This window comes from Ochotona curzoniae, unplaced genomic scaffold (assembly GCF_017591425.1).
Source record: "Ochotona curzoniae isolate NIBS_2020 unplaced genomic scaffold, NIBS_Ocur_1.0 scaffold_2453, whole genome shotgun sequence".
Lineage (NCBI taxonomy): Eukaryota > Metazoa > Chordata > Mammalia > Lagomorpha > Ochotonidae > Ochotona > Ochotona curzoniae.
This window is the reverse complement of record NW_024467094.1, coordinates 12482243-12507936: the sequence shown is the minus strand read 5'-3', so window position 1 is coordinate 12507936 and position 25694 is coordinate 12482243. Positions and strand designations below refer to the sequence as shown.

Sequence of the window (25694 nt, the reverse complement as noted above, 5' to 3'; positions counted from 1 at the left end):
CTGGGGCATGGGGATGAAATGGGATTCTCAGCCCTTGAGTGCTGGGGCATGGGGGCTTCTGTGCTTCTAGGAGAAGCCGTGAATTCCATGGGGCCCCTGAGATCCTGCCTAGACCACAGGTCCTGTTAGCGTGGTCTCCATTTCCCCCACCCTGTCATTCTTTCTTGTTCCCCTCCACAGCCGACTTCTCCTCCTGTGCAGTTACTCAGGCATCTCCTGCCTCCACACCCTCTGTGGTTTTTTTTGTTTTGTTTTGTTTTGTTTTTTGTTTGTTTGTTTGTTTTTTAACCAATAGAGTGTTAGGTGTCCTTCTTGCTCTGGTTCAAATGTCACTTCCTTCGACAGCTCCAAGTGCTGACCCTGCTGTGACACCCTGTTGACCACTCTCAAGACCCTGAGCACTGCCTCATCTCTACATGATTCTGGGTGTGTCACAAATCCTCCATCACGAGCCAAAGATTCCATTGTATTTGAAAAACAGAGTTACAGACAGAGAAAAGGAGAGGAGTATCTTCCATCCATTTGTTCACTCCCCAAATGGCAGCAATGGTTAGGTCTGGGCCAGGCTGAAGCCAGGGTCTCCTGCATAGGGGGAGGGGCCCAGCACTTGGGCCATCATCTGCTGCTATGGCAAGTAGAGCAACTGGGACTTAAACTAGCACCCAGATGGGATGCCCACACTGTTGGTGGCAGCTTTACCATCCACACCACAGCAGCAGCCCCAAGGATCCCGGTCTTACTCAGGGTTTGAGCAGATGAGAACCTGCTCTATACTTCCTGGAATGTGGGAACTGAGGGTTGGGACGGAGATTGGCCCTTCCCTCCCTTGTCTGCTGCTTCCAGGTCATCCCTGAATCAGCAGGATGACTGGCTGCTTCCCTGTGGAGCTTAGGCAGCCAAGGCACAGAGCAGATCAGGGATAGAGCCAGGGTCTGGGTTCAAGCTGTGCTCTGTGTGCTGCTTTCTTCCTGTTAGAGAGGCACAGCATGTGGAGGGACCAAACATGGAGGATTTCTTTTCTGTTTCCCATCTGCCGGTTCAATCCCCAAAATACTGGTTCACTTCCTCAAATGCTCTCGACAGCTGGGGAGGGGCCATGCCAAAGCAGGAAGCTTGAAACTCATTGTGGGTCTCCCACAAAGGTGGCAGGATTCCTGTAAACCATCACTGCCGCTTCCCAGGGTGCTGATTAGCTGCGAGAGCCAGGACTTGGACTCAGCCACTCCGATATGGTTTATGAGCATCTTAAGCTGGGACGTCAAATACCCACCTTTAATATGCATGCTGGAGCCGTGGTGGGTTCCTGTGATCTTCGTGACTCAGTGCCCACTAAGCCCTTAGAGCAGCCCTGCCCCGCCCATATGGTGCAGGTGTTTGTTCCCATCACCTTCACCGTTGTTCCTCTGCACTGACACCCACCAGCTCCTCTCACCTTTGCCACTTCAGGAGAGAAGGGATACTGCAACCCTGCCAGGTAGCAGGTGAGAAACTGTGGACAGAGTAAAGGACCAAATTTTTGGATTACCTGGTAGCACGGGTGCTTTTTTTGGACCATCATACACCTAAGATGGTCTTCCCTGCAAAACAGAGTTAGTTTTTTTTCTCCTGGGTAACTCTTTAGGTGAAGAGAAAATGAAAAAGAACCTTCCCCACCCGCCGTGACAAACAGGGCTGACAAAGCAGGTGAGTCCGTTGCTGCCCCTGGCAGGGCCCTGAGGTCTGCCCAGTGGTCATCATGGCTTAGTGCATCGCTTCTCTGCCTTTTGGCTAAGATCAAGTGTAGCATCATGGCTTAGTGCTAGCAGCTCCAGCATGGTGTAATTCACAGCAGCTGCCCCGTCTGATAGGCTGCGCACAAACCCTCTAGGCTAGGCCCTGGGCGGGGCAGGAGATTCCAGACAGTTTCTCCATCACGAAATTGAAAGTAAGACTGTCTGGTTGGAGCAGGTGTGCTGAGAAGAGTGCCAGAACCAGCCCTGGGAGTCAGTGAGGGGCAGAGGGGTGTAGCTCTGCTGGTGCCCTGCAGCTTCCCTGCCACATTCTTGCTACCATCCATCCCCTGTACCGGATGGCAGGAGGGGACAGGATAGGCACACCCCCAAAGGCCGCTTTCTCAGGAAAGAGCTGCCATTTGCCTCCCTCCTCTGCAAAGAGATTCTGCTGCACATGTGGAACAGGCCCAGCAGAAGGGTGCTGGGAATTGGCTTCTGCAGTTCCCTTCATGGGCTGAACCATTTCTGGGTTTCTGTTCCACTTTTGTGTTGGAATTTGATTGGGTCAAATTCAAAAGTGCAGCGTTGCATGTCGGTGCTGCGGCAGGGGAAGCCTGGTGTGTGGGGAGATTTTCATTGAGCAGTTAGTGAAGTCAAATCCTATTCTGGGTTCCTGGCCCAGAGTGTGCCTTGTCATGATCATGGGATGCTGGGGAACTTTCTTCCTCCGACCGATCTTTGACGTCAGCCTCATGAGCCTGAAACTGCTCAAACCAGTAGACCCAGCTGCAGGCTGACCACCGTGCAGCGCACACCGACCACCACGGCTGCGTCTCGTTCTTTCCCGTGCTCCCTGCCTGAGGACGTGGGTCATGTGTGCTTGTTTCTCATGTCGGCTCCTGGCCCTAGACTGTGTTCATGAGACCCGGACAAGGTGCAAAGGGCTTTTGGAAGAGGAAATTGAGAGTCAAAAGGTTTCTTGTTCAGAACCCGAAAGTGCCTTAGGCAGGTCCCAGGAATAGCATCAAGGCTTCAGTGAAACCATCCCCACCCCAACCCCGGGGGAAGGAAGGCAGGGGTCCTGGGAAGGTGGATGAGGCTGATCTACGGCTTCTTTCCAGGAATTCTCTCCCAGCTCCTAAGGATTTAACTTAGGCTAACAGCCGATGTATTCTCCCTCACAAGAGTCTTGATGATCCAGTGTGGGCCGTGTGTGGGTTTGTGTGCTGGCTTCCGGGGAGGGACAGCCAGAATGTACCACCATCCCCTTTAAAGGAGGCCTGGGCTGGACCACTTGCTCTCTCAAGCCCTAAGTTGACAAAGGCTCCTTTTACTTAGTGGGGATACCAAGTCAGCCTGACAGAGGTCATGAGACTGCCGGGGACCATCCTTCGTCCCCGCCTTGTAGGGAAATATTCTCAACACTGCTGGCATTAAGGGCAGATGTTCTTTGGAACAGTTCTGTCTGTTGCACTCTACCTTCTGCATGATGAATGCCAGCAATGCCTCACCCCTCCCCAGTTTCTGTGACTTCTTAAAATGCTCCCTCCCACACGTTTTTTTTTTTTTAAGATTTATTTATTTATTTATTGGAAAGTCAGATATACAGAGAGGAAGATCTTCCATCCGATGATTCACTCCCCAAGTGACCGCAACGGCCGATGCTATGCCGATCTGAAGCCAGCAGGTCTCTCACGTAGGTGCAGGGTCCCAAGGCTCTGGGCCGTCCTCAACTGCCTTCCCAGGCCACAAGCAGGGAGCTGGATGGGAAGTGGAGGTGGCGGGATTAGAACCGGCACCCATATGGGATCCTGGCGCATTCAAGGTGAGGACTTTAGCCGCTAGGCCATGGTGCCGGGCTCACCTCCCACACATGTTAATAGTACTTTCTGGCTGGGTACTACTCTTACCCCTCCTCTGGCTGACAGCCACGTCACTCTTGGACGTTCCCGACCCCAGATGGGAGGTCTTTCTGCTGCCACTAGCTTCCTTGCTCACCCTTGGTAACCTGCAGCACTGTGCAGAACCAGGTGTGGAAGCTAAGGTTTGGCAGGAAGGCCTCTGGCAGTCAAGGTGCTGCTCTGTTGGACCACCAGATGGCGCTCGGGAGGCCCCGCTCTCTGCCGCAGGGCCCGTGGTGGCCAGAGTTGACTGCAGTGGGAACTTGCCTTAAAAAGACCTGGTCCTTAAAGAGACAGGGTCACACTGGCCTATTTTACCTGGAGCCCTCTGATGACAGCGCCACTAGCTAGGCCCAGAGGCTCCGACGTCCTTGCCTGGCTGAGTATTCAGCTGCTGTGCCTTGGAACCAGTCTCCTTATCTGCCTGCCTGCAGCCTCCTGCAGCCACTCGTGGGCCTGACTGGGACAGGGCCAGCCTGGCGAGAGGGTGGCGTCAGAGCTCCTGGCATTGCAGCTTGGGGCTGGGATGCGTCTGCAGAACTCTGGCAGAGCGAGCGAGCAGCACCCCGAGTCAGCTCTGCGACCGTCGAGCTCCTGCTTTCTTTGGATAGGACGTGATTGGAGTCTCTGAACTCAGTCTCTGGGTTTTGGGGCTTGAAGGATCCTTTCATCTTTTCTGCTGGCTTTTTTTGCAAAGGCTGATGGGGACTCAGTGGTAAGTAAAGGAGAAAGGGAACTCCAGACTCTGCCCTTGACTCTTTAGGAAAATTCTCACGTGGACCTCTGGGTCAGTGCATCTGAATAACAGCAGGTATGGGCCCTTTGAGTTCCCTGAGACTTAGCCAGAGAACTCCTGAAAAGGGCAGCTTGCTCTGTGTCAGCTCCAAGCCAGCTGCCCTGCCCAGGCCTGGACTCACTGTGGCCCCTGGGTAAGGGCCTGGGACTTTGACACAGCCCTTGGGACAGTGTGTGTAGGAGGTGGGGTCCGGGAACGGTGCTGAGGCATGCCAGGTGTGTGTATGTGAGTGTGAATGCAGTTCTTTGGGGACTGGGTCTGCGTTCCACCTTTAGGCAGGTCTTCTGCATGGCTCAGGTAGACACAGAACTTCTGTAGAGATGTGAACAGCTGGCAAGGGCTGTGGATCTGCTGTGTGGATCTTATTGTCCACTGGGAAAGCTGAGAAGAGTCGGGTGGGAACAGGGCAGGCAGAGGGCAGACCCTGCTTCTCTGTGGGATCTCAGGGCAGGCCTGAGGAAAGAGGGAACATCTGGAATGATCACTGCTGCCTTACTCTACCAAGGACAGGAAGTGAAGCTGTGAGTAAAGGACACTGACCCTCAGGGTCTGCTGGGAAGCCCATGTGTGGTCTTCTGGTGTTGGTGGGAGGCCTGGAAGTCATCCCTCTGGACACCTACCTTCTGCAGGGCTACAGACCACAGCTGGCAGGGCTGGAGCCTGACCTGAGGCACGGAAGCAGTGGGCTTTGGTGGGGACTGATCCTCACAAGTATGTTCAGCTTGTTTTCGGGAGGTCATCTGTCTTCTTGTAGTGGATGTAATTTTTCTCTGGGAACCCGTCCTCTTTGTGCTTGCTCATTGGTGGCCCCCAGGGACTCTAGAATGACACTTGAGCACATTCCTTGTGTGACTCCGCTTTTATTCTCTCTGAGTGTAACTTCCTTTTGGTTCTTGGAGCCCCAACACACACACTCTGGATTCAGACATGGTTCGTTTCCAAACATTACCAACAGCCAGCTGGCCCCTAGCTTAGTCCTTTTGGCCCCAACGTTGTTTTCTTCTGTGAAATGGAGATAATAGTAGTGCCTGTCTCTGTGGCTTATTGTGAGGATTACCTTGGCTTTTCTTTGTAAAACATATCCAGCGGTGCCTGGCACTTAACATTCCATAACTATGAGCAGTCATTAATCTTACTTACTCAACATGCACTAGTGAATGCCAGTCTGTTGGTTTGCTGGCAGAAAGCTGGTCCCATCAGGGGCACAATGTGGTTTATTTGGGGCTCCACCCTGAGCCTCATCCATCCGCTGGGCTGAGCACGGGGTATCCCAGTGAGGACAGTCCAGTCCCAGCTCTTACAGAGTGGACCTGCCAGGAGTGGGTTGGTGGGAAGGGCGGCTCTTGGTTTTGTTTGTTTTCATCACAGTCTGCTTTGATTTTCTTTTGAGTCTGGAGGGTCCCCTCCCTCTCCACCTGTGTGTCCAGCACTGGCTGTATTATGAGGACCTGTCCTTTTCACCAGCAATGACCTCTGGGTGTTTCCAGAAGTAGGGACCCCTGGGATCTTCCTGCTCTGTGCTGCAGAGCTTAGGGCCAGCAAGGAATGTGGGGATACACAGTTTGGGTTCTAAGTACAGATACTTTCTTTCCATCCTGGCCAAGTAATCGGTAGAAGCCAAGAGTTGGTTGTTTTCCATGCAAACACCCCTGGGAGTTAAGGGCAGGCCTTTGCTTACAGGCTGGGATATACAGCACCTTTTAACTCAACTTTTGCCCATCAATCCGGTGTTCCTGGCAGGGGAGCCAACTTGTGAACCCAGTGCAAGGTGGGAGCAGGTAGGTGGGGAGCTGCAGACAGCCCGGGAGCACCGGGGAGGATGGGGAGTGTTGCCCACATGGACTGGACAACGCCAGGTCAGAATGCTGACTCAGTGTCTTGGGGTGCATGGTCCAGGACAGTTATCTGTGGGGTTTTTCTGAAGGACATTTCCTGCTGCTCTGACAGGCCGAGACTGCTGACAGGGGTTAGCAGCTCTCCATTGTAGCATCACCTTTAGCCAAACAGTCCAGAGAAGAGCTCTTTAACTGCTCCCTTCCCAAGGTCAGCTGTAGGGTTTTCAGGCCTTGCTCCCTGCCCGTTGGAGGCTGCCATCCCAACTCACAGATCACTGTGGTGCCCCCACAGATCCACACACTGGTCTCCTTTGCCAAGATCAGGAGCCAGATCGCATTTACCAGAGACCATCCAATTAAAGGATCAGAAAATCTTTAAGTAACTGCCCCTCCTGAGACACGCAGGTCTGATAGGTAGCTGAAGAGCAAAGGGCGTCCTAGGGTGTGGTCCCTGTGGATCAGCAGAGATTTCCAGGGACGTTTCACCCTCTGTGTTTGCCAGTTAGCGGATGGTGGAGGCAGCGGTGTGGTGTGTAAGGCGGGAGCACATTGCCAGGGTCCAGTCCCAGACCCCTTCGAACTATACCTCTGTTTTCTCATCCGGAAAGTGGGGAGAAAACTGTGCTAACAGGGGCACCCACAGAGGATGATCCTGTAAACCAAGGAGTCAGGCCCTCAGTGTGGGCTTTATCGGGGGTGTCCTCCAGCCTGCAAGACCCCATTCCTCCTCCACCCTGTATGGTGTGGCCAAGAGGGAGGTCCAGAGCAGGATTGTGCAGAGTGCAGGGGAAAAAAAGACTGGCAACACTAGCGAGAGCAACTGCTGCAGCATTTTACTTTGAGAAATGCTGAAAATAGCTTGTTCAGGCCTTTGTAGATAAAAATGTAAAATGTATGCAAATGTATGTGATTCACACAGACACAGGCGGCCCAGCTCCTCATTTCCTCGCCGAGGCCATCAGGAAGATCCCTTCTGGGATGGGGACAGGGCCCCTGCCTTGGCAGTGATGGCCGTTGTCGCTGGGGAGGGGACCTTGCTGGGCTGGTGGTTGGTGGCTGGTAGCAGCAGCAGCTCAGGCCCCCTGCCTTCCCGCTTCTCTCTCTCTCTCTTTCTCTCTCCCGGGTTCTGTGCCTTTTGTGGGCTCCTTGTGCGAAGGAGCCAAGTCTCTGGTTCTTGGGCCGAGCTCCTCTGCTCCTGGGCCTGGCTCCTCCTCCTCTCCCATCCTGCAGCTCTATTTTGGAGCATCTCATCTGAGATGCACGCCACCCCACCCCCCCACCCCAGGCTCCAGGTGCCTGCTGCCCAACCCCCCCTCCAATCTTGTGTTCCAGTCAGGGATGGTGGGAGGATGACAGCTGAGCAGGGAGGGGCAGTGGAACCAAAGCCAGAGCACCTGGGTTGGGGGTGACTGGGTGCAGGGGTGGGGGGCTCCTGTTGAACAACTTCAGCTTTGAAGAGGCTTCTGCACCCCATTAGCAGAGAAGCCAGGCCCAGGAGCCTGCACTGTGCGCGGGCTCCCCGCAGGCTGGTGAGCCCACAGTTCTTCCTTGGAGGCTTAAGGATGATGGAGCTTCACCCCCTACGAATTGGATGTAGGTTCTTGGAAAAATGGGACCTCTCTACATGCCCCCACTGTTATGTGGGTGAGCTTCCCCTTCCTTGAGCTTCTCAGGAGAGTGAATGGTGTGGGGCTGCTCCTTTATAGAAAATGTCACCATCTAAAGTCAACAGAAGGCCCACATCGGGGCCCATATTGGCCTCTCACGGCATACCACCTTCCCTTTCCTGAGAGCCCTTGCTGCCCTGGGCCATCCCGAGCTGACTCGGACACCCCCAGTCTCTGCCCTGAGCCGCCCCTTGGCCCAAGGGGGCCTGTAGATACAATCTATGGGAGTGTCACTGTGTACCCCAACCCAAACAATACACTGGGTGCAGGCCTAAGGCCCCAAACCCCCACATTTTCACTTCCCTTGGGAAGGGAAGATGTGGCTTTGTTGGGAGTGTTTGGTTTGTGAAGTTTCTGCTCTTTGAGGCATGTTGACCTCAAACTGCTCCCAGCTTGACTACTGCACTGCCCTGTGGCATGACATTGCCAGAGCCAGTGTGCAGGAGGGTGGGCGTGGTGGTTGGGAGAGGCCCAGCCTCTCCCCAAAGCCCAGTTTGTCTTCCCTTCCAAGGCTATGAGATTCTCATTCATCCCAGCCCTTATAGGACCCCCCCTTCCCCTTGTGTGTGTAGGGCGGAAAGCTTGCAGGACCCTAAGGTCAAGGGTGTAGAAACAGTTGAGGCCCCGCAAGGGGTTGGGAAGCAGAATCCCGGAGAGGCCATGGTGCGCTGGACGTTAACCCCCAGGGTGCCGGGCCCCAGGCGTGCCTCGGGGAGGGGCCTGGCAGCCACACGGTCCCCCAAAACTGTGCTTGGAGATCCTGGGGTGGCAGGTGATGTCACCCCTGCGAGCCCCCGGGTCTGCCGATCGCCCCTAGGCTGTGGGTTGCCAGAATCCTGCCAAACCCAGACTGGGTCAAAAGGGGAGGGGGAGCTGTGCTCGCGCCGCCACCAGGAGAAGCCCCTCAGGACGCACCGCTCCTCAAGCCCCTGGAGGAGTCTCTGTCGCCTGGTGGACTCCGGGCTCTTCCGCAACCCCCACCCCAGCCCGGGCCCGAGGCGCGCCGCGGAGGGGTGGGCGCGCGCCGGAGCCTCGCGCCGATTGGTCGCGGTCCCCGCCCCCGCCCCGGGCGCCGCGCAGCCCCGGGGAAGTTGCTCGTTGGCGCGCGGGCTGCGGGGCCGCGGGCTCCGAGGATCCGCAGCGGAGCCGGTCGCGGCCGCAGTGGCCGGAAGGGTCCCTGGGGCGCCCACTCGCGTCCGTGCGCCCGCCCGCTCCGGCGGCGCGCTCCGCTTGCTCCTCCCTGCTACCTGTTTCCCGGCCGCCCCCTCTCCCCGCGCTCCGCCAACTTCGGCCTCCGGGGCCGGCGGTTCCTCCCGCCTGCCCGCGCCCTCCCTCCTTTGTTGTGCGATGAGGGTCGGGTTTCCGATCTGACCGATCTGACCGTACCGCCGTCGCCTCCGCCGCTAGCTAGAGCTGCGGGCATGGAACCGCTCAGCCACCACCGGGGCCTGCCGCGCCTCTCCTGGATCGACACCCTCTACAGCAGTACGTGCGGGGCGCTGCGGGGGCGGGAGAGGGGGCCGGGGAGGCGAGGGCGTCTTCCCACCTGTTGTGGAGCGGGCGCTCCCCCAGCCGGCGGGGAGAGGGCAGCAGCCCAGGCTCCTCAGCCGCCCGCACTGCTGTCCACGCTGAAGCGGGAAGGCTGGGGGTGGGGAAGGGAGAGGCTCTTGGCGCCCACTCGAGTCAGCCACCTCGGGACTGGGATGAGATCGGGTGGGAAGGAAACCTGACGATGCCTGACCATGCAGGTTTCCGTGGGCGCCGTGCGTTCGAAAAGCAGGAGCTGACTCTCTCCAGCTCAGCGACATCTCCTGCCAGCCTCATCACCAACCCCTCAACCCCCTCCCAGGAAAAAAAAAAAGGCACCGAACCATCCTAGTACTGCACCCGCGCTCTCCTGGATCTGCGCTGTGGAAGCCAGTGGTGGCGCCCGATTCACCCTAATGGCTTGGCCCAGCTGCAGCTCCTCCACCCCTGGCACTGACCCCCACTCACCTCTCCTGACCCTGGCGCGCAGGGATGTAGGCACTTCTAGGGGAGAGAGTGTTCAGTGTATTTCTAATTTTGCTGACCCACCCGAGGGAGGCCCTCCCGTTAGGTCAACAGCTCTCAACCTGGAGTCCAGCCAGGGAGGAAGCTGGAGGCAGGCTCTGGTTCTGGACAGTGGACACCATTGGAAAAGGACAGCTGTTCAGGGTCAAGGTGGCTTCAGTTCCTTATTACAGCCTTGTTTGGGAGTGGCCAGAGGGAAAGGATAGTAGGATATTGCCTTGGCCTGGTGCTTCTGCACTGCCCAGCTCTCCTCTCTGCATCCTGGCTGTGCTGTCCAGCTTTGTCCCTCCCCACCTCAATTCTATATTTTCCTTCCTCTTCCCGCACCCCCCCCCCAGGAGCTCTCCTTGTGATGGTTCATTCTGCTTTGGTTTGTCAACATCAAAGGGGCAGAGGCAGCTCCCCTGGGCGTCCGCCCTTGCCAAGCCCAGCCGGTCCATCTGCTCTTTTCCCTGCAGAGGCCAGCGTCAGTGGGTGAAGGTCAGGGCCCACGGCTGTGGTGGGTGTGTGCACGTGTATCCGCGTGAATGGGGCGCACATCTGTTCCCAGCCTGATGCAGCTCGGCTCCTGACCCCACAGAAAGATTTCATGACCTCTTTTAGCTGCTGGGCTGGTGATGTTCCCGTAGGCTTCTGGCTCTTCTCAAAGCCCCATCCTGGTTTTCCAATTTCCCAAAATATAGAATCCCTTTTTGTAGATTGTAAACTGTTTCTGGCTCTCTTCTGTGTTGCTGAAGGAGATAGCCCCACCTCATCATTTTCAGTTCTCCCCTACCCTAACCTCCAGGTGCAGCCCTAGCCTTGAAAAGGCTGCTTTGAAAATTCCTAACCATGGGACTGCCAGAAAGGCCCTGTTTGGGGGCCCTGTTAACCAGCCATGACTCAGGCAGGCTGGCTCAGAGCTGTCTACCATGCTGCCACCGCTGTCGCCTGCCCTCCAGGCTCCCAGGGAAACCTGGGTGAAGGGCTGGGAGGGGGGTGCTGACTTGGCAGCAGCATGAAGAGTTCCCACCTCCCTGTCCAGAACAGCTTATTTGAGAACTTTGCAGTGGGGAGGTGCTATACTGTCAGGTTTGGGCTGCTAGCCATTAAGTTTCCTCTTGACAAGAGACTAAATTAAAACAAATACCTGGGCTGGCATTTGCCTGGCAGCAAGGGTTGGTGGCTCCCAGAGGAAGTTCCCGTGTGCCCCATGTGAAATTGTTTGCTCACTAGACTCACCGTCCCACTGTGGCAAGTCCCCACAAGATGGCAGCTCCAGAGGAGTGGTGAAGGGGGTATAGCCGGGGGTGTAGGCGGGGCCCAGGGTGGGCAGTGGGACTTCTTGAAGACATGATGGAGTCTCCTCCTGAGTACTTAGAATGTGCAGAGTGCTAGGCTAGATACCTTGTGCCACTTCTCTGTGAGCCTGTAACTCCTACAGGAGAGGAAAGGAGAGACTCCCTGAGCTCCCTGGGGTCACATCACTGACAAATAACAGAGCTGGCATGCATGTTTGCATCCAGGGACAGTGAGGAGGACTCTGAAGGGGAACCTGGCCATGTCTGAGCTTAGCTGGAGGCCCTGGTATGTGGGGGGTGGGCAGGAACTCTGTTCCTCTGTTGCAGAGTTCTCCCTGCAGTGGCCCAGCAGGGGAGCCTTCTATGGCTCTGGCCCGAGCCTCTCCCTGTATTTCTTGCAGGGCCTGGGGGTGGGGCTAGAAGGGGATGGTTGAGGTTTTATTCCCTCTTCCAGATGGGGTGGCCTGCCAGCCAGCTAGCCATCCAGCCCTCCCTCCCTCACATACACCTCTCGCTTGTGCAGGTGTCAGCTTATTCTTCCCAGCTTCAGTCTCTGTGCTAGGGGTCATTTGGTGGGGGCTGGGTGGCAGCCTCCCCTCTCCCCTACAGTAACAATCCTGAAGGGTGGGGGTAGCTGTGGCTGGTCTGAGTTAGGTCCCAGCTGCCAGTCTGATCCAATACTGATGGTACAGGGTCCCTGGCTCCTGATACACTGGAATGGCAGAAGGGGGTCCAGGGTACCCAAATTCCTGTGTTTGAACATTTCTTCCCTGCATGGCCATAATCATGCCAGCTTCCCCCCACACTGCCTCTCCCGGGTTTTCTCCCTGAGGCTGTTTTAGTCTCCCCTTTCTATGCCTCTCACCAACTGCTCTGTCTTCTCATGTGGCGGTCTCTGGTTTTCTTGTCATGGGATCAGGTTGGATTAGGTTTTGTGGAATGGCCCCACAGTGGAACATGGGGGTGCTTTAAAACTTCCATCCCTGCGTGTGCAGAAGCCCGCCATGCCGCTCTGGATGGAGACCTACGTGTACCTCAGGCAGGCTCGGTGCTGGGCACCTCTTCACATAGAAAGTCTCTAAAAATGTGTTCAGGGTTTACGTGGAAGAGAGGCTGAAGGGCTACTTCGATGCTCTCCTCCTTCACCACTCCTGTTTCTTGTTTGTCCCAAACAATTGGGTTCTGATCCCAAACATAGCTACCTTACTAAGCTGAGCAAAAGCCTGTGGTGATTGGGTTTTTGCAGAAAGAAGGACCTGTGACCATCTGTTGTGACTGGAGCTTGTGTTTTGGAGCTAACTTCTCTCAAAAAGGCAGCATTTCAAAAGGATATTCTGGTCTCCGGTGGTATTTTAATGCTCCTTAAGGGCTTAGCACCCCAGCCCTGGGCCACGAAAGTCTGTGGAGCTGGAGGGTTACACGCCCATGCACGGGTGACCACACACTTGCCTGCACTTCCCATCTCAGTTGTAGCTCAGCCATGGCAAGGACCATGCCGCCAGCCCGAGAGCCCTGACTGCTCAGGGCGTCCCTGATGTGACAGTGAACACCTGCAGGTCGATGCTTTCCCATGCTCTGAATAACCCTGGTAATTTATTCCTTCTTGTCAACACCGACCCGTAATTGTCATGGCTGCTGGAGTCTCAGAGGTGGAGCTGGCAGAATAATTAACTCATCTACTCAGAAAAACTTGCTTTTTTTTGGTTGCTGTGATTGTTGCTGTGTGTTGAAGTAGGAGGTGGGTTTGGAAGACTTGGGATGTCTCCAGTGTGCAGCGTGATCTGTCCCATGGGGCGGTTGCCATGCCTTCCTGGTGCCCACTCCTCTATAAAGTGAGGCTGTGGTGTCTCTTGTACGTGGGGCTGGAAGTCCTGTGTTAATGTTCCTGAAGCGCTCTGAAGATGAAGAAGGCTGCTGAAGCGCTCATCACGGACCTTGTCACTGGCAGGGATCCGGAAAGGCCTATGGATGAGTTTGGAGAACTGGGCAAGCTGAGTATCGAGCCAGCTTTCCAGGGGTACCCAGCAGATGTCTGCGCTGTCGGTCTTGGGCTGCCTGAGTGTGAGAGCGACGTGAAGACTTCCTGCTTCTCAGCTCCTTTAGTTCCTTACTCCTCCAGACATCCCAGAAATCCACTGGCTGGCCCACTCACAGGCGTCCTGGAGTGTGGTTCTGGTAATTGTAGTAGCTTGTAGTGGAGTCGGAGACCCCCTAAGGGAGTCCCATGCTTTGCTGGGGCTTGTGAGTGAAACTTCACTCCCTGTGTTTTTGCTGCAGCTGCTTGGCTCAGCTAAACCCTCTGGGAACCTGGGAGCCAAACTCCGTGTGCTTTGCCTTCTGCCAAGGCCTGGGTTGCTGGAGGTTAAGGGGATGTGCACGTGTTTGCATACTTACTGTAGTTCACCTGCATGGTCTTGGCAGATGTCTCTTGAGTGACTGCCTGAACCAGTGGGAGAGGCTTGAAGGCTTAGCCAACCCAAGCCTACAGGGGAGAGTGTTTCTGACATGCAGCTTTAGCCTGGTTCAGCTAGCATTTCTTGGAACAAGAGAAGGTGAGTAAGAGTCTTGGCTGTCCCTAGTTGGCCAAGGAAGTGGCCCACTGGTCCCGAAAGCTTGGGGAAAACCTGACACAGATCCTTTAGTGAGGAGGAAGGAAGAAATCGGAGTAGAGAATGCACGCGCTTGGCAAGGAGCCCCTGGACCCTTGTGCGTGGGCTAGCCAGTTCTCTGTACCCAGATACGAATATGGTGAAGGCCTGTTTCCTGCCGCCATATTTCTGTCTTCTCTTGACATTCCTGTCCCCTGCTTGGGGTTACTGAATGAGCAGAAAATGCCCAGGTCAGTCTGGTCTTCAGGAGTTTGCGCTCTGTGCGGTGGACTCCATGGTGTCTTTTTTTTTTTTTTTAAGATTTATTTATTTATTGGAAAGTTAGATATACAGAGAGGAGAAGAGACAGAGAGGAAGATCTTCCGTCCGATGATTCACTCCCCAAGTGAGCGCAACGGGCCGATACTATGCTGATCCAAAGCCAGGATCCAGGAACCTCCTCCGGGTCTCCCACACGGGTGCAGGGTTCCAAAGCTTTTGGGCCGTCCTTGACTGCTTTCCTAGGCCACAAGCAGGGAGCTGGATGGGAAGTGGAGCTGCCGGGATTAGAACCGGCGCCCATATGGGATCCTGGGGCATTCAAGGCGAGGACTTTAGGCACTAGGCCATGGTGCCAGACCCTCCATGGTGTCTTAACTAGGCAGTTGCCATTGCCCTCTTCCAGGTCTCTGCCCTTCCCTCTGATGTTACCATATCCCTTTAGGCTCCAGGGATAAGGAGAGACACAGCAGGTGTGCTTAGGCACTGTGCTTAAGGTCTCTAGGAGGGTAGCTGAGAGACCTGGGATGAACCACTGCCAGAGGAACTTGGTGTCACTCCAGGCAGAGTATGGCCAGTGGCCTTTGTGGGGTGTGGATGGAGCTGGTGCCACCTAGAAATTTGCAGGATTGACCTGGGATCTGAGGGATTATTAAGGGTCACTGGGAAAGGAATTGGCCCGAATAACTGGGCTGATCAGATTAGTGTTCTGGGCTAACCTCTTCCTCCTGGGCTTTGCCTCCTGGTCAGCAGCAAAGGTTTAATGGATGAGGATTGTGGAGAGGAAGATGCTGTGCAACAAGCCCAGTGGTTTCCTGGCTGGAGGACATCCCCTCACCCCACCCCAGGGGGGCAATTGATCTCCTGACCTGTGGTTACCCTGGCCAGCTTGCCATTGCCTTGGGCATCCACAGTTGCATTAGGAGAAAGACAACCCCTCAGTGAAAGTTTGTCAGGGTAGAGGCCTGTTCTTGGCAGTAGTACCTCCTGGAATTGTTCTGTGGGGTGACACCCAGGCACAGAAACCTCCTTCTGGGCCTCCTGGAACTGCTGCTGGGCCCAAGGAAGAGAAAGTTTGCCTGTCCTGCTAGACCCACGGCAGTTGGTTTTTTCCATTTGGTGTAGAAAGAATGGAAGGGGGTGCAGCATTTCATCAACCGTGCCATGTGCTGAGGCTGAGGTGGGTACTTTCTGTGCATTGTTGTAACAACCCCAAAGAGTCGCTGTGGTCATCCCCGCCATCTCATGGACCAGGAAACAGGCCCTGTGAGGGTGAATGATGGCTGAGGGGTTCGCAGATCAGCCTGGACCTGATCCTAGAGCTCTGTGACTCTGCAGTCCATATAGCTTCCAGCGGCAATGACCACTTGAGGAACCCGTTGTGCGTCAGTCCTGGTCTAGGTGCCTTACTTATGTGTCATCTGCCTTCTTTCCAGCCCCTGGCTGTAGAGAAAGGGACTCATTATCACTCTTTTTAAAAAAATGATTATTTATTTTTGTTTGAAAGGCAGTTTTAGAGAGAGAGTGATTGAAAGAGAGAGAGGTGAGGAAGAGCTTCCATCCATTGGTTTACTTCCCATTTGGCTGCCATGGCCAGAGCTTAGCCAGTCCAAATCTGGTGGGCTGGAACTTTTTCTGGGCTCTGGTACGTGGGTACTGGGAAATGGATCAGAAGTGGAGCAGCCAGGACTCGAACCGGCATCTGTATGAGATGCCGGCACTGCAGGTGGAGGATTTCCCTACTAGAGGCTCTGGCCTCTCGTTATCACTCTTACAGGGAGGAAGCTGAGGCTCAGGGAAGTTAAGACCAATTTCAAGGTCATGGGGCTCAAGTACCAGCCAGACACTAAGCCCAAGCTGGCCTGACTGATGTTACACTTTGCGCTTTGCCCTGGATACTCTTGCCTTTCACAGCAGTGCAGCCAGGCCCTCTGGCAGCTAGTGTTTTGTAGAGGTTTCTTGGTCTGATGCGTAGCTTGCTAGAGTGTCAGCTGTGAGCACTGTGACTTGGTTCCTCCCCGTGCCCTGCCTGCCTCCCCCATGTGGACAGCTCTCAGTCCCCAGGTGATCTCCCCACTGGTACCTGGAGCCAAATCACAACATCACTCTGTTCCTGGGATTAGCAGCTAGAAGTACTGCTTGTTCACAAGGAGAAAAGAAAGGGAAGAATAAGTAGACTTGGGGGTGGGGCTGGGGTGTACACTGCCATTGCTCGATTTCCACAGCACAGCTACAGGCAAGGAAGTGGGCACTGAGAGGAGAGGACTTGGCAGAACCCGGCGAGCTGGCCCTGCTCTCAGGCCTTTTTGAATTCACCTCCACAACTTTCAAAGGGAAAAATAAAGAGAGCCCCAGCCTTAAATCAGGACACCGAGCACCAAGGGCCTTTGCTTGCCGAGACCCGTTTGGGCTGCAGATCCAGCCTCACCCCCACATAGCATGTTAATGGCCAGGAGACCTGGGGCAGCTCCTCTAGCCCTGCTCCCTACACCCCTACCTGGGGCTGTACACCTGAGCAGACTCTCCGCTGTGGCTGGAACTAAAGGAGCCAGAACAAGGTGGGGGCTCTATTCACAAAGGGGTTATGTATGGGGAATTTCTTGGGTGTGACAGGGAAAGCCCAACCTGAGCTGCAAACCAGACCTCCCTCTCCCCTTGCTGGTGACAGTGTCGGTGGCTACCCAATCCATTATTGAGTCTGCAAGCATTTTAGGAGCCCCTGCTTGGTTGGGCGTGGGGATGCAGGGACCATCCCATGTCAGTGGCTGCCATTTTTGCCAGGGGCTCATGTGGGGTGGCAGTTGCCTCTGACCCCCATTGCTGCCTAGCCTCTTCCTGCCTCTCCCCACTCCCACCCCACCCTGACTGCTGGGTACAGCCAGCACAGAAGCCAGCTCCATCAGGCTCCATCCTCCAGGTCCCACTCTCAACCACCCAGGCTCTCTCTGCTCTCCCTGCTCTTCCTTTCCACCCTCTTCTCCTGTCCCCATCACTGACTTTCAAGGGAAGAGACGTGTCGGGGGTCGATGAGTAACACAGAGCTGTCAAGCCAGAGGGAGTGACCAGTACTGGGAGGGCACATGCTAGTGCCAAGACCCCTGCTTTCCCAAAGAACACCTCTTCCCACCCTGGCCACACTGGGGCATTTCTGCAGTTCCTTTTCTGCAGGTGGAATCAGTAACTTGGTGCCCTCACAACCGGGCGCAGTTGGCAGGGGCTGCTTCCAGCAGTTTTGTGTTAGCAGGAAGCGGTCAGAGGCTGCAGAGGGAGGGTGGGGTGTAACAATGAGGGAAGTTTGCTCATGGGTGGCCTGGCCAAATGAGTCAACTCTTCCCCCATTGGAATTCAGTTAGCAGAGGCCAGGGGCACCTAGCAACAGGAGGCTGGGCTCTGTTGAGTGACTGTTCAACTCTTTGACCCGTAACCCATACATGATATGTACACGTCTTTTGTTGTAAACCAGTGCACACCCAGGCTGAAACCAAGTGTCCCCATATAGCATGTATCCCGTCACGTGGGCCATGCACTCCTGCTTTTCTGCTCTTCTGTGAAAAACGAAATAAACATAGTGCTGACCTTGATTCCCTCACTGCATTGCTGAACTACAATGTAAAAACAGCAACAACAGTACAACCCAGTGGAGCTCTTACTAACTTTACGGAATAATAATTCATCCATCTGTAGTCATTTATTTGATCTTGTGGTCATTGTCAGACTCAACACACTTCAGCTATTTTGATTTGCTTCATTGTTTAAAATGTAACATATAGGAAGGAAACTAATGAAAAGCCTGTACCACTTGCAATAAATAAAAGGTTGCCTTACAAATTAATGCACTCAAAAGGAAACAGTGTGTCCCATTCTAGGGACTTGCTCTTGGGTGCAATTTTGAGCTTCCTGTTTAGTAAAGGGAGAAGATGGCGAGATCTTAGGCTCTGTACCCTGTAGTAACAAGTGCAATGTGCAGTTTGCTGTCTTCAGGAACGAAAAGTTGAGCTGAAGGAATCAAGAAAGGCCTAGTTTTCTCACCATCTGACTAAGAGTAATTTGATGCAGTGCTGGGAAGAGGTGATGGGAATCCAGGGGCCCTCTGCTTAACCTCCTTTACTTCAGCTACCCCTGAGTCTTGGGACCCAAACTTCCTGGAGTGGGAGGGGAGGCAGAAGATGACTTTTTCTTGGACTAAATGCACTGGTGCAGGTTCTCAACCTCCAACATGTGTTTGAGTACCTCTCCGAGGACCTCGGCAAGCTGCAGATTCTCAGTTTAGTAAATCCAGGGTGGGAGTGGGGGGAGTCCTGCATTGTAGCCAGCTCCAGGTGGATAGCTCTTAAAGGGCCGGAAATCAGACCCTCCTGAAGTTCTGGACTCTGGCCAGATGAAAAGCAAGACTTGCACATCTTGCCTTTCAAGAAAAATACAAACAACAGAGTAATTGATTGGACACTTGGTGGGGAACAACTGCTAGCTAGGGTTCTCATCTTCATGATGTCATTTAACCCTTACAGGAAACCTGGGAGTGGTTGCTCCCCCTCCTTAGCAGTGGGAAGAGAGCAGCCACTGTGATCACCCTGGGGAGGGGACACACCGGCCCTTCTGCCTTCCCTCCTCCCACGTGGCAGAGGCTCGGCATCTGGCCTTTGTGAATGCCTATGTCTAGACAGGGCCCCCATCCCCTTTTCCCCCCTGAAGGGCTAATACCGGCATTAATGGAGCAGAAAGCCTTGGTTGTTACATTTCATGTGCATCTCTGAGAGGGTTAATGAGAGACCAGCTGCTGTCCGCCTAGCCGTGTGGAACGGCCACTTGCCCCTGATTTGGGCCAGGTGCATTGTGAAGGCTTCCTGGCAGCTTCTGACCCAGTATCCACTTCCCACTTGAGTGGACCAGAGATCACCGGGTAAGGCTGGTGGAGAGCAAAAACAGGAGCTGACCAGAAGACCCCATGGCGACTGGGGAGCTGCCACCACAGCCTGGCAGCAGGTGCTTGCAATGTCTTCCAGCCCTCCTGCAGGAAGCACTGGGCTTCCTCTCCAGCCAGCAATCATCCCCCTATTCTATCTAAACTGCCTTCAAGACACCCCCTCTGTCAGTGGGGCTGGTCCTCTTATTTTCTATCCTGCTTTCTTAGCTCCTGGTCCACTCCCCCTGCTCTCTCCAGAGAGAACCCTGTATTCAGATGACTTTTTGTGCAACTGTAAGGCTGAGCTGTCTCCAGGAAGCCCTCCAGGCTGGACCATAGTCTACACCTCAGAGAGCCCCCCTCCCTCCCAAGCTGAGAATCCCCAGCACTACTGGCCCTGGGCTGCATCTGTTAGCACTTTCTTACTGTGTGTGTCACGCCAGTTGTCCTTTCTTCTCTGCCAGACTCTCAGCTCTTTTGAGTAACAAAGGCTGCCTGTGTAGAGTGCCAGGCATTGTCTCAAGCACTTTACAGTCAATGGCCTGGGTAGTCCGCAACTGCCTGGCAGGTCCCAGTTCTCTTCATCCCGCTTCTCATTGGGCAGAGCTGAGCTGAGCTCACACAGCCTCTCTGACCCCTGACTTGTGCTGTCTCCCAGAGGTGCCTGCTTGCCAGGGTCTCTTGCTTGAGAATCTCATTCAGGGGTGCAGGTCCTCTGGGTCCCTCTGGGTGTTGTCACTCAACTACTGCATGGTGTTTCCTTTGTAGGGGAGGAGCAGTGGCTTCCCTCCACCCCTGCAGGTTGTTTAGCTGTGAGTTCAGTTGACGTAAAACAGATCAACAGGAGAGAAAACATTGTCATGATGTGTGTACACTTGAGAGTCCTAGGAAATATGAGATATGAAAAGGGTCAGGTGATGGAGGCTTACACTGTTGGCCCTGTGTCTCCATGGTGTCAGCTGAAAATGGATGGGAAATATTCAGGAAACAGAATTGCATCTGTGCTAGACAAGTGTAAACTTTTTTGTGTGTCACAGTATGGTATCACAGCTGTTCACATACCGTTTACATTGTATTGGATATTATGTCATCCAAAGATGGTTTGTAATATGCTAAAGCATGTATGTAGGTCATGTACAATTTACTTATTTGAAAGACAGAGTTAGAGAGAAAGAAACACAGAAGGAAAGATGTCCCCCCGCCCCCGTAGTTCACCTCCCAAATGGCTGCAATAGCCAGAACTATGTCAGGCCTGCAGCTTCTTCCGTCTCCCACCTGCTTGGCTGCTACTTTCCCAGGTGTATCCGCAGGGAGTTGGATTGGCAGAGGAGCAGGAGAACTGGGATGCTGGCACTGCAGGTGGTGGCTTAACATGCTACACCATAGTGCTGGCCCCATACTTTTCTGTGAGGGACTTGAACATTTGCAGATTTTGGTTACTGTGGGAGGCTCATAGATACCAGGGTTGACGATGTTGTACCCTGAGCTGTGCTGAAAGGAATACGGACGGTGAGGGGTGGAAGTGATACAAGTGATTGATGGATGGGAGTGTATGGGGAATTGAGGTGGTTTTGTTAAGCAAAGTCTGCTGGGTAATGAAAGTACTCTCTTCCTCATGCAAAAATGTTTATAGATGTAAATTTCTTTTGCAACAGAACAGCTTTTTCTGCAGTTTCTCAGAATAACCATCTCAGAATATGCCAGAGAAGTATATTTTGGGGTGGCACATTCTGGTCTCCTGTAGTCAGTCATATGTTGGGGTGGTGTGTCCTGAGTCCCAGTACCCAGAGGAGCCATGAGCAAGTGGGAGCTTGGGGAATGCTTTGTGGTTGGTTGAGGGGTGTGAAGAAAGGAAGGGTCCTGGGGCTGAGGTCCCAGCACAAGGACCACCTGAAATAATTGGGATCAGAGCAGATGCAAGGGGATGGTTAGCTGGAGTGAGGAGAATGGAAGGGCATTTCGAGGAGCCTGTCAGAGTTGTAGTGCAATGCCTGAGGCCAGCTAACCATATCCAGGGAAGAGGTTTGTTTTGGCTCCTGATGTCATGGAGGCAGCCCCTGGTTAGCCGTGGTCTGCATAAATAAAAGTCAACAGAGAAACCCAGATTTCTCTGCAGGCAGAGGGAAGGAAAGTCTGCACTCAGGAAGAGAACGAGCTGTCTCCTTCCACTACCAGGAGGCATTGGGATGGCTTCCAGGGCAGGGCCAGGGTACTGCCCATGTCTGTGCCCTGTTTTTAGGGAATCTTGAAATTGTTATGGCATCAGGTGCATAATGGGAGTGGCTGTGTCAGCCATGGTCATTTTGTTATAACGGCCTGACACAGCCTGTCACCACATTGGATATTTCCAGCTGACAAACCTCTGCAGCTGTGGGCTTTGCAGAAAGGGCTGGGAACTGGGCAGTGCGTGGGGAGCTGCAGCCTGGAGCTGTTCATCAGCTACTCTTTGCTAGGTTCCTCCTGTGCACGTCAGCAGTTCTGGAGGTGCCAGGTGCAGGAGACTAATGCAGCCGTGTTCTTCCTGCTGACAGAGTCATGAGGCAGTGCAAGGCATCCCGTGGCAGGAGACAGCGAGCCACGTGTCTGTCCTTATCCCTCTATGCAAAGCCTCCAGGATTCAATCACGGGATTCAACCACCCTAACAACCTGACTAGACCCTGTGAGCGCTACAGTTGGATTCAGTTTTCACCCTCTGAATGCCATTAACAAAAGGCTTTGGGCACTGACCTGCCAGAGTTCCAGAGGCTAAAGTCCTCCTGAGGTTTCTAGAACACTGGGCTGTTGCTGCCCACCACAGAGGTTGGCATCATCTTTGACCTTGCAGAGGCCTGCAATTCCATGATTTAATTGTTCCGCTTTGGATGTTCCCTGCCACCCTTGAGTAAAAATAGAGCTGAGAATGACTAAGGTGACACCCCACCTTGAGAGAGCAGAGCTGCGGGGGGGCCCTCCCAAGGATAGTGTGAGCCAGACACACCACAGGGAGGAGGCCTCAGGCCATGTGCTTGTGCTCTGAGGAGGGGGCCTGTAAGCCAGCGCTGGGTGGCTGGGAATTGTAGTCAGTGCCCTGGACCAAGCATTTGGCCTAGGAGTTAAGACAGCTGCTGGTGGTGACACCTCTGTTTCCACAGCAGGGTGGCTGGGTTCGGTGCCCAGCCCCTGTCCAGAGTTCAGCTTCCTGCGCGTGCAGGTCCTGAGAGGCAGCAGCCATGGCTCTCACGGGGAGACCTGGATTGAGTTCTTGGCTCCAAGCTTTGATCTGCTCCCTCCCCTTACCCTCCCAACTGTTGAGGGCTTTTGGGACAGTGAACCAGACAGATGGTAACTGTCTCTCTCACCTCTCAAATAAATAAATATTTAGAAAGCGGAAATAACGCAAAGAGAGAGACTGGCCTGGTCTCCCTCCCCGCACTCACAGCTGCTCTCACTTTAAAGTTTTCTCTCTTAACTGTGAAACTATTTCAGGACTTCCGGTGGGGTTTCCTTTGGAGTTTCCTGAGTTTTCTCCTGGCCTTTTTGCCTCCAGGTCTCAGCCCCAGGCAGAGGGCGTCTCCAGGAAGGGCTGTGAGTGCCACCCTGACCTCAGCCCTGTGTGGCACTCCCATGCCTGGCCACCCACCAGCAGTGAGGAGGTTTTCCTGGTGAAGGGGCTTCACCTCTCCAGAGGACAGGGGGCACGGGCTTACCAAGGATAGGAACAGGGGCTCAATTTCTCTAACTACAGCCATTCTCTCTCCTTATTCCTCCTCCTATTCTGCTTAATGTCTAAAAAATATGGTTAATTTGGGGGAAGAGAAACATGCAGAGCTGCCATCCACAATGGCTGCAGCCAGGAGCTGAGGGCTCAGTCCAGGTCTGCCCTATGAATGATGGGAACCCAAATACTTGAGCCACCATTGCTGGCTTCTAGGGTTTGCATTAAGCAGGCTGTTGGAGTCTGGAGCTGAAGCTAGGTCACACAGGGCCTAGGCCCCCAGGCGTGAGCCAGGGTGGCCCACCAGCCACTTCAATGCTGGGCACCTGCTCCCTGTTTCCTCTTTGGAGAGGCATGGTACAGCTGTGAGGAGGCAATGTACTGCTGACTGGAAGAACGTGGCCGTGCTGTAGACAACTCCCTTAACCACTTGGAGCTGCTCAGTTCTATCTGAGGAGCCGGGGACATTTCGCAGATGCTTTTCTGCAACACTTTGCTCACTCTTTCCATGGCACTCTCCTCTCCTGTGCCATCATCCTCTGACCCACGCTTGACAACAAAGGCCAGGTGTAAAGTTTCAGTGGAGGTGTCAGGAATTTTGAAAATGTTTCTGTAGCACTGACACTAAAAAATAACGATGTGATTAACAGAAAGATGCTGATGATCCTTGTGAAGAGCAGTCCAGCCCTGTGGCTTGCCCCACATTGTCTCAAGCCGTTAAGGGATACGAGCTCCCTCTTGGAGACAGACCTGAGCCCCAGACAGGGATCCGAAAGCAAGCTGGGCCCCTGCTCTGCATCAGAACACCCCCTGCTGCATCTTGTTTCCCAACAGCCACAGCTAGAAGGGACAGAGTTTCTTTAAGGTCAAGGACATACAGACCTATAGAGATGATTTCACAAAGCAGGTGGTAATGCAGCTTGCTTCCACGGGGAGGTGTTTTGTCCTGGACTCCTCTGCTGTGCAGAGAAGACACAGCCAGGCATGAGGAGCTCACTCATCCCACCCACACCCCTTGCAGTCCTGGAGATGCCATGCACAATGATTAACCCAAACATGAAGGGCTGGTACTGTGGCACAGCACATTAAGTTGTACTTGCATCCCATACTGGAGAGCCAGTTCACGTCCTGGCTACTGTGTTTCTAGTCAAGCCTCCTGCTCATGTACCTAGGAAAGCAGTAGAAGATGACCCAGGTACTTGAGTCCCTGCCACCCACATGGGAGACCCAGATGGGGTTCTGGGTTCCTGGCTTTGGCCTGGCTCGGCCCTGACTTAGAACCTTTTGGGGAATGAACCAGAGTATGAAGATCTCTTTCTCTGTCACTCTGCCTTTCAAATGAATAAATGGATCTTTAAAAATAGATCTGAGAGCTAGGGGCTATGCTGTTGTTTCTGTTCCCAGCTCCTCAGTTCTCTTCTATCTCCCTGCCTTGTCCCCATGGGTCTCCAAGGGACGCTTTATTGCGGGAGGTTCAGAGGCCCCTGACGCATTTGTCAGGAGACCAGGTCCCCAGCCTGGTTACTGGTTCTGCAGACACCGCCAGCGTGGGGATCTTTGTAGAGAATTTAGAGGAGAGAGACCAGAATGTGGGCAGGGAAGGGGTTTCTGGCTGCAGCCACAGCTTTCAGTGGCACACATAGCCTGGTGTGTCGGGTGGGGAGGACACCTTGAGTCCCTCCTGTCCTCTGACTTCCTGCTGGGACACAAAGCAGTCTGGAGGGGCACACTTCGGGAAACCTACCCATGTCCAGTTAAAATTATTCTCCCCAGTGTGTCCTGAGCAGATGAGTGCTGGCGAGGCTTGCTAACTGTGATGTTTTGTGTAAGAGGAAGGGATAATTATCATTGTTCGTCAGGCCCCCACCGTGGGCTGAGCCTTTCTTACTTTCCCATTCTTCTGGGAAGCACAGAACTCCGGAGGAGGTGGATGAAGGAAATAGAAATGGTGAAGTTGCAAAGCCTGGGTTTGTGTCAGGCGAGCCACCCAGTGACGCTGTCCTCAGCTGCAAGATGCCGAGCTGCTGAGCAGGAGGTGGGTGGGGTGGGGCTGGGAGTCCTCAGGGACTGCAGAAGGCAGGGAGGACGTCTCCTGAACGAAGCACACGTGACACATCCATTGCACATGTGCCCATGGGTCTGCTCCTGCCATTGTTTGTCCGCCTCCCCTGCTGTGCATCCCGCTCCTCTCGGCACTGAGGGAAGAACCCATTATCTTGGGGTAGCACCTGTCTGCACCATCAGGGCAGCATGGCAGTTCAGGAGGGGCTCCCATGAGCCCTGACTCCCAAGCCTGGAGTACTAGGTCCTCTCTGTACCAGGGCCACTCCCCAACCCCGTATGAACAGTGATTGAAGAAGTGAGCTCACGTTCTCTCAGATTCCCTGTGACTAGACTGAGCATTTTAAAAAAATATATTAGTTTTATGTATTGGAAAGGCAGAGAGAGGTGAAGATCTTCCATCCACTTGTTCACTCAATGCTTGCAACAGGCAGGGTTGGGTCAGGCCAAAGCCAGCAGTCTCCAACTCCATCCTGATCTCTCACATGGGTGGCAGAAACCCACATATTTGAACTACCACCTGCTGCCTCCCAAGGCATGATTTAATGGGAAGCTGGATTGGCAGTGGAATAGCTAGGACTCAAACCAGGCACTCAGCTAAGGGATGCAGGGAGAAGTTCATCCTGATTCACAGTTGCCAAGAGAAGAAGTTGGGGACAGGGCTGACACTTGGGAGGGAAGCCTACCCCAGGCCTGCCTTCTGCAGCTTTGGGGACAGACTTCGCTGTTCTTGAGGTCGTTACCTAGCATTCATTCTGGGTCCCCCTCTGGAGACTTCCTGGTCCTGGATTAGGGCTGACCCCAGTGGCCTCATTCTAACTTGATTGCTTCTACTGAATCTTGATTCCCACATAAGGTCACAGTCTGAGGTCCTGGACGGTGAAAACTCCTAAAGTATCTTTTTTGAGGGGGTTCAATTTAACCC

The 25694-nt window shown here is 54.1% G+C and overlaps 1 protein-coding gene across 3 annotated transcripts in view; it reads left to right on the top strand.

Moving 5' to 3' along the window:
- The window catches only part of ABR (ABR activator of RhoGEF and GTPase), a 173336-nt gene that overhangs the window by 35042 nt on the left and 112600 nt on the right, over positions 1–25694 (top strand). The window contains exon 1 of one of the 3 annotated variants that reach the window (XM_041000718.1): positions 9198–9396. The exons of the other annotated variants lie outside the window; for them this stretch is intronic. Coding sequence (XP_040856652.1) covers positions 9333–9396 — 64 coding nt within the window. The 5' untranslated portion in view covers positions 9198–9332. Of the gene's footprint in view, positions 1–9197; positions 9397–25694 lie in introns of those variants that run through there. 3 annotated transcript variants of the gene reach the window in all.